The sequence below is a fragment of the Epinephelus lanceolatus genome, chromosome 18 (genome assembly GCF_041903045.1).
Source record: "Epinephelus lanceolatus isolate andai-2023 chromosome 18, ASM4190304v1, whole genome shotgun sequence".
NCBI lineage: Eukaryota > Metazoa > Chordata > Actinopteri > Perciformes > Serranidae > Epinephelus > Epinephelus lanceolatus.
The window spans coordinates 42,907,380-42,916,029 of NC_135751.1; the positions used below are offsets into that span (position 1 = coordinate 42,907,380).

General features: G+C 44.1%; 1 protein-coding gene across 1 annotated transcript; it reads left to right on the forward strand.

Annotated features, from left to right (window-relative positions):
- Positions 1 to 2,982: 2,982 nt before the first annotated feature.
- Positions 2,983 to 5,232, forward strand: LOC117268725 (scavenger receptor cysteine-rich type 1 protein M130-like). The gene is made up of 5 exons (XM_078161064.1): positions 2,983 to 3,340; positions 3,417 to 3,707; positions 4,331 to 4,660; positions 4,909 to 4,988; positions 5,090 to 5,232. Exons 1-5 carry the CDS (start codon positions 2,983 to 2,985, stop codon positions 5,192 to 5,194), a joined length of 1,164 nt encoding a protein of 387 aa, XP_078017190.1. The 3' UTR covers positions 5,195 to 5,232.
- Positions 5,233 to 8,650: the final 3,418 nt, after the last annotated feature.

Sequence of the window (8,650 nt, forward strand, 5' to 3'; positions counted from 1 at the left end):
GAACAAACTTAGAAGTACAAGATCTGAGACACACAGTTTGTGTCATCGTCCCCACCCCAGGTAGGTCAGGTGACCTCTCTGTGGGGACTTCTAATACTCTGTAAACTATATTTCTGTGACACTGAACATTTACTGACAGATTGCAGGTAATGATTACAAGACTGTGGTTTCTGTTTCTATGACAACCTTGGCAGGCTGACATGTTCCTGTCAGATTAACGCTGTCACACTCGTCTTATTATATCTGTGGATGTGTTAACATCAGCAGAGGGTCGAATTACAGCTGGAAATAACCGTCATATTAACTGTTGGTAAATCTGTTGATGATGTTTTTTATCTCAGTCACTGAGTGTGTATAAAACATCAGACTCCAGGCTGAGGGTTCAGTATCTTGTCTGTTCCTTCGTCTGCTCTCTCCTGGACAGAGAACTCAGATGCTGGACCTGAATCTGCCAGAGCTACCCTCCCAGTTTGGGGGTCACAGCCCCCAGTGCTCCCAGTGCTCCCATGACCACCTTTACTCCCTACATCAGCTCCTCTTTCAGCTCTTTGTATTTCTCCTTCTTCCTGATGTTGCTGTCATCGATCACCACTTCCTTCTTCTGTTGTTTGTCCATCAACACGATGTCCGCTTGGTTTGCCATCACCAGTTTCTCCCATAGGATCTCAGCTCGCTCATTCTTCCAGAGACTTCCAGCCCATACTCAGTGCACATGTTCCTGGACACGGTGTCAGACACATGGTTATGCATTCCAGACCCTGGTCTGAGCTGACTGATGCCACGCTATGATTGGTCAGTCTGCATCTGAGGGGCAGGGGCGCCTAAAATGTTGTTCTGGTGCCAAACTGGGACAATCAGCTGTTGGAAAACCCATGACCCTCCCTGCACCATAAACAAGTTGTTAGATTTTTGATGTTTGAAAGTTAAAAGTTTTCACTCTTGTCGTACAAACAATTTATTCATACGTCAAGTTTGCAGCACATGACGTGTCCAAGGAACATCCAACAATAATTTCTATTTTTACAGTTTCTGGCTGATAAATGTCGTCATTTTACCTGAAGGTCCGTCACCACACAGTGTGACAGCTACAGGATCTTGGACAACAGAAATATGGGACACTGGATTTGATTAATTCACTGACCACAAATGAGACAAGAATTAACGAGTTAGTGCACCCTGAGGTTCCTCTGCCTCACTCTCCTCCATTAGGAGATGACTTCAGTGGGAGGAGAACTCCGTACCTTCAGCTCACGGCTGCAGCAGCTTCAGTTCAGCGTTCACATTTACTGCTGCTTCTGTTAGATGACCTGCAGCTTGTGGTTGAAGTTACTGATGAGGGAATGAGGAGCAGGGGGAGTCTCCTTCTGTGATGTTTCACTTTGAATAAACTAAATTGAAAAAGCATTTCCTAAAATGTAGAAATGCTCCTTTAACTATGAACAAACTGACCTGTGTTCTGTGTATTCATGTGTTCATCTAACCAACAGTAAACTGATGAAATGGTGACTGAGGTTCTGATATTTGTCTCTTGGTTTCCTCTGCAGGACTCCAGGCTGAAGGAGGACAAAACTCCACAGGTACACAGAGACAACAGAGAAGTAAAGACTTGTCTGAATCATCAAGCTCTTTGACTGATGACTCTCTGGTTTCTGTTCAGAGTCTGATGATGTCAGGTTGGTGGGAGGAGTCAGTCACTGTGCAGGAACACTGGAGCTGAATCAGCGAGGACTCTGGAGACCAGTGGAGGGATCATACTGGACCCTGAAGGCAGCAGCCGTCGTCTGCAGACAGCTGGACTGCGGCTCAGCTATGTCTACCAGAGGGAGACGTCAGCTGTCCCGCAGGTCTGTGTGGAGGATCAGGCCCAGCTGTGTTCAGTCTGGATCTGCTCTGAGGGAATGTGCAAAACCAGATTACGCTTCCATCATCCTGGATCTCACCTGTTCAGGTAAGCCCATCAGTGACATTATCAATGACAGTAAAGGCTCAGATATGCTCTCTTCATTGGACGTCGGTGTGGCTCTGTTTATAGTACACCTGACGGTCTGTGTCGGCCCCCAACAGTAAAGAGATGGAGGTGAGCTCACCGTCCTGCTGCTGCTGCCAACATTGGGTGAAATTGAAATTTAGAAGCTGATAGAGAGAGATGATGCGCCGTCTCATGGTGGTCACTTCCTGTCAACGTTACAGATCAGAAGCACAGAGAGTCGTTGACTAGAGATGATACGCCGTCTCATGGCGGTCACTTCCTGTCAGCGTTACAGATCAGAAGCACAGAGAGTAGTTGACTAGAGATGATACGCCGTCTCATGGCGGTCACTTCCTGTCAGCGTTACAGATCAGAAGCACAGAGAGTAGTTGACTAGAGATGATACGCCGTCTCATGGCGGTCACTTCCTGTCAGCGTTACAGATCAGAAGCACAGAGAGTCGTTGACTAGAGATGATACGCCGTCTCATGGCGGTCACTTCCTGTCAGCGTTACAGATCAGAAGCACAGAGAGTCGTTGACTAGAGATGATACGCCGTCTCATGGCGGTCACTTCCTGTCAACGTTACAGATCAGAAGCACAGAGAGTCGTTGATTAGAGATGATACGCCGTCTCATGGCGGTCACTTCCTGTCAACGTTACAGATCAGAAGCACAGAGAGTCGTTGACTAGAGATGATACGCCGTCTCATGGCGGTCACTTCCTGTCAACGTTACAGATCAGAAGCACAGAGAGTCGTTGACTAGAGATGATACGCCGTCTCATGGCGGTCACTTCCTGTCAACGTTACAGATCAGAAGCACAGAGAGTCGTTGACTAGAGATGATACGCCGTCTCATGGCGGTCACTTCCTGTCAACGTTACAGAAAGGAGCGTTGACAGTAGGTGTTTGTTTGGTCTGAACTGGACTTTAAAATGTATTAAATGTAGATGTCAAACAGCTGCAGTCTGTGGAGTTATAAGTCCAGTCCAGAATCCAGTTTGAATCACTGATGAGATCTGTTTTATTTTGTGTCTCTATTTTATCTTCTATTATCTCTCCAGACTCTGTCAGGCTGGTGGATGGGACCAGTCTGTGCTCAGGCAGACTGGAGGTGAAGTCTAACCAGAGGTGGTCCTCAGTGTGTGAAGCTGACTTTGACCAGCAGGATGCAGAGGTGGTCTGTAGGGAGCTTGGCTGTGGGGCTCCTTCAGTCCTCCAGGGGGCGCTCTATGGAGAAGTGGAGGCTCCAATGTGGACCAAAGAGTTCCAGTGTGGAGGCCATGAGTCTGCTCTCCTGGACTGTAGAAGCTCAGGCTCAGATAGAAACACCTGCTCACCTGGCAAAGCTGTTGGACTCACCTGCTCAGGTAGAAGAGGAGCTGCAGCTCTGATTGGTTCATTTCACTTTATTGCTTTACTGACGACTCTCTGGTTTCTGTTCAGAGGCTGTCAGGTTGACAGGAGGACAAGGTCGCTGTGCAGGAACACTGGAGGTCAAAGATCAGAGAGACTGGAGGCCGGTGAGTATCGTCCCCTATCCGTGGACCCTGAAGGACACAGCTGTGATCTGTGGACAGTTGGATTGTGGCTCCACTGTGACTGTCGACTGGATGAAGGCTTCCTTGGGCAGGTCTGTGTGGAAGATCAGGCCTGAGTGTGTCCAGTCTGGATCTGCTCTGAGGGAGTGTTTAACATTAGATTACTCCAGCCATGTCATGGATATCACCTGCTCAGGTAAGCCCATCAGTGACATCATCTATGACAGTCATGTTTCTAGTTTTCTCCTTCCTCTGTCACAGGGACCCTCAATGACATCCTGAAGTGTAGAGAAGTTGGTTTGTTTCTGGAAGCCCTCTGTCTGTCTGTCTGTCTGTCTGTCTGTCTGTCTGTCTGTTCAATGTGCAGCATCTGGCAGTGTCAGAGGGAAACGCAGTGGGAAAACAATGAAAGTTAAGGTGGCGGAAGTTCGAGTAGGGCCGTAGGGAGGGGTGGTGGATGGGTCCAACAAACACCGACTTCAAATCGAGAGATTGGTTGTGTTTGTTGTTGAAGGAAAAAAACATCAGTTGGTGGTGTTGTACCAACGTAGTGCTTTTATTTTGAAAGAGACTGTATGCAAACTGTACATTTCCTGTGAAAACAGAAGTGTATTTTGAAAACAGACAATGCATGTAACAGGCTGAAGTTGACACGGCGTCCCAGAACGTCAACAACCAACACACCCAGGGTACCTTGGACGTCATATGTGGACGTGGAAAGTCCATGACCAAACGTGGACATGTGACGAGGTCACAGTGAGGATGAGTTGGACTGTCTGTCTGTCTGTCTGTAAGCCAATCATCTCTCTGCATTTACAGACCTGTTGCTTCGGCCAAACATCTCTGTGTCCTCCTCCATGGACGGGGTCTCCGAGGCCCAGCAGCAGGGGTTTCAGGTGTTCAGAGGCTCCGCCTTCACCATCAGCTGCTCCATCCAGCCACAGTACCCAGGAGGCTCCTTCCAGCTCACCTTCACCTCCTCCAACTCAGCACACAACTACACCCAGCCAGCTGTCAATCACTCTGCCCACTTCCTGTTTCCTGCTGCAGAGCCCTCCCACCAAGGAAGCTACAGCTGTGTTTATCACGTCCATGTTTTGTCTCATAACTTCTCCTCTGAGAGCCGTCTGCTCTCCGTCACCGTCCCAGGTAAGATGACAATGAAACGATCAGCTGACCACAGTCAGTGTGTCACATGTGTGTCATACAGCAACTTATACAAAGTCTTTAAATGTGACCAGCAAACAGGAAACTTAAAACCTTCTGTTTCCACATCATCCTGGTTCAGAGTGTTGACATGAATACTAACATTTGAACAGATGCAGGAGCTTCACTGTACCGTCGGCCATCTGTTGAACTGATGCTGCTGTGTGACGACTGTCTGTGTGTTTGTTCAGATCCAACACCTTTTATCATCAGAGCTGTCCTGCCGCTGACTCTGCTGTTGGTGAACATGGTCCTTTGCCTTCAGTGTAAGGTACTGACACACCTCTGTCAATATGAAGCCCTCAGTCTGTTTACTGAAGTGAAGAGAGGAGTGACGCAGGAAGTCGTCTGTGTGTTGTTATGTGTCTCCAGGCCAGCAGGGGGCAGACAGTGGGCAGACAGGAGAACACTGAGCTGGATGATTATAACCTGGGTGTTCCTGCAGCTGAAGAGGAAGGAGCTCAGGGAGCAGAGTAGGAACCTCCCAGGAGTTCAGCTCACCTCCACCAAAGAGCATGGATACCAAGAGGCGAAGCGCCGTTGAATTTTTGCCAACAGCCACAAGGGGCGCTGCCGCCATTTTGGACTGTTGCGCCCAGACAACATGCAAGATGTCAAGAGAGGAGAAAAAAAGTAAAAGAAAACAGTGTAGTGCAATTAACTGCAACAACTATCAGCGGAACACCCCGCACCTGGCCTTCCACCGTTTCCCGAAGGATCCCGACAGGTAAGAACTCCTGAGGTGTAAGTTTTAAAGTGTTTTAATGTCAATTTAATATGCCAGTTTTGGAGGTAAGATTATATATATATATATATATATATATATATATATATATATATATATAGATATATATATATATATGGCCTCTTGGACCATTTATATCAGAACTGATTACTGCTTTAGCATTAAAATATCATATTAAAATAGCCTATATATCATTATTATTGTTATTATTATTATTATTATTACTGTCCCCTTACTGTACAAACTGTAAATAAATCTTTATTGCTGACTATGTGACGTCGCCATTAATGTGTTTCTAGTTAAAATATATATATATATATATATTTTTTGGTAGATTGGCTTATGGGGTGATTTTGAAGGAGAAATTAAGTTAATCTTCTCATAAGTGGATGTGAGTCTGTTGCTATGGGGCGTTCTATTGAGCTTCGCCTCTTGGTGTCCATGCTCTTTGGCGAAGCTCAATAGAACGCCCCATAGCAACAGACTCGCCCATGGTTTCGTCCTACCGCCGCCATTTTGGACTGTCAGCAGACCGCAGCAGACCCGCTTGCATACAAAAACACACAGACAAACTGAAGTATATCGCTATTAATTATGCTTACAATGCTACTCACCTCGTGATAGCTTGGTCACAGCCGCTTTTTCACGTTTTTGTAAAGCAAAATATAGACTTTAAAAAAAACAAAACGAGGAAAAACGGCCGAGATGGCATCTCTACATATTACATCCACTTATGAGAAGATTAACTTAATTACTCCTTCAAAATCACCCCATAAGCCAATCTACCAAAAAAAAAAAAAAAAAAATATATATATATATATATTTTAACTAGAAACACATTAATGGCGACGTCACATAGTCAGGAATAAAGATTTATTTACAGTTTGTACAGTAAGGGGACAGTAATAATAATAATAATAATAATGATATATAGGCTATTATAATATGATATATTTTAATGCTAAAGCAGTAATCAGTTCTGATATAAATGGTCCAAGAGGCCATATATATATATATATATATATATATATATATATATATATCTTCCCTCCAAAACTGGCATATTAAATTGACATTAAAACACTTTAAAACTTACACCTCAGGAGTTCTTACCTGTCGGGATCCTTCGGGAAACGGTGGAAGGCCAGGTGCGAGGTGTTCCACTGATAGTTGTTGCAGTTAATTGCACTACACTGTTTTCTTTTACTTTTTTTCTCCTCTCTTGACATGTTGTCTGGGCGCAACAGTCCAAAATGGCAGCAGCGCCCCTAGTGGCTGTTGGCAAAAATTCCACGGAGCTTCGCCTCTTAGTATCCATGCTCTTTGCCTCCACATGGACAAGTTTCCTTTAAACAGGAAGGCCCGACAGTTTCCAGCAGCCTTAGTCCGTACAGGAAGTCACAGAAACACGCACTTCCTGTCTGATTTAATGTCGATTTGTTAAAATATTATCAGTCCTATAAATAAGTTTGTTCTCAGTCTCCAGTTGTTTAATTATGATAGATTGATTTATTAAAATGTTTTACAGGTGATCTGTAGTTTATGTTGATGGTTCAACCTCCGACTGTTGGTCTGTAGATCTCCATCACATCCAGCCTGTTGATACAAAGGACAGAAGTTTGCTTCATTTTTATAATTAATGATTTTGCTTCTTAGTTAGGGATGGGAATCGAGAACTGGTTCCAACTGGATCAATTCATCGACATCATTAGCCTTTAGCTCGTCAGTCAGCAGCACGTTCAGCAACAAAGAAGACGTAATGGCGGAGACAGAAGCGGTCGAAAGCTCTAACAGTGCAACATGCAATTTATGCCGCACCGTAATTACATGCAAGGGCGGAAACACCACCAACTAGGTCTGAAGGATATATCTTTTAAGCATCGCCATCGTGATGCACACGGGTACAATATTTACATCGCAGGGCATGCGATGTGGCTTGCCCTGATTAAATTAAGCATGCACATTTAAATTGTCGAGTGATACGTGTAAAGCTCGCTCCCGTCTTAATGACTGACCAACAAAATGTGTCTGATTTAGTGGAATAAAGAATAAACTGCCTATTCAAGTGCTGGAGAGCAGAGGTAGAGGGAGGTGTGGCTCTGCAGGCAGTGCACCACAGCAAACCTCTCAGTGAAATGTCTTCACACTGCAGAGTTACACAACGCTCACCCACTCACAGGCTGTGAGGACCAACCGCCAAACAGGCTTCTCCACCTCTCTCTCACACACACACACCTACTTACACTGGTGCAGCAGGAATGTCCTCCGTCCTGTCTGTCTCCAGGTGTCTTCAGATTGGTCCTCAGGTGTGTTCAGGTGTAAACAGTTGAACACAATCTGTCAGGTGATCCTGATCATTAAACGATGCCCGTGAGCAAAAAAAACAACGACTTGTCTGATCAGAGGCCAAAAACATTCGACTGGCTGTCGTCACTGCTTCGCTTTTCATTTCAGTTTTTTATTATTTATCTATTTTCTTATTTTCTTTATCTGTAGTCTGAACACATGGATAAATATAAAATACATTTTTTAAATATATTTCATTTTAATTATATTTTAAATATTTGTTTCATTCTATTAATTATTAAACAAATAAAATATTAATTTATTTGAACTATTTTTGTGTGTTTTATATTCTTCTTCTTCAATCATACTTCCCATGGGTGAAAACTCACCAAACTTTGCACAAAGGTCCAGTCTCATGCCAGATATCCTCAGCTGTAAACTCAAGCCAATAGTCCTGATGGTGGCGCTACAGCAAGCGTCTAAAGTTCAAAAATTTGAAAAGTCATAACAAATCAACCATACGTGCTACAACTTCACAACTTTCATCAAACTGTAGCCCCAATACTGAAGAAACTTTTGTACATTTAAACCTATTAAAAATTATGAAGTTCATCACTCTGTTTTTTTCAAAAACTGTAAAACTTCTTAAACCTATCTCCTCCCACAATTTTTGCTCAGTTGACACCAAACTTGCTACAGAGCATCTTCAGACTGTCCTACACAAACTATGTTTCTCAGATTTTTGATTTATCAAAAATTGAGCCTACAGTGCATCAAAATGTTTGACTGTAAATGGTACTGTAAACATATACATGCAAATTCTTGCTAAATAAATCTTCAATGTTCATGAAAAAAAGACAAAATTCTAGAGTCATGGTAGATGATGTGTGGCAAATTTCAGA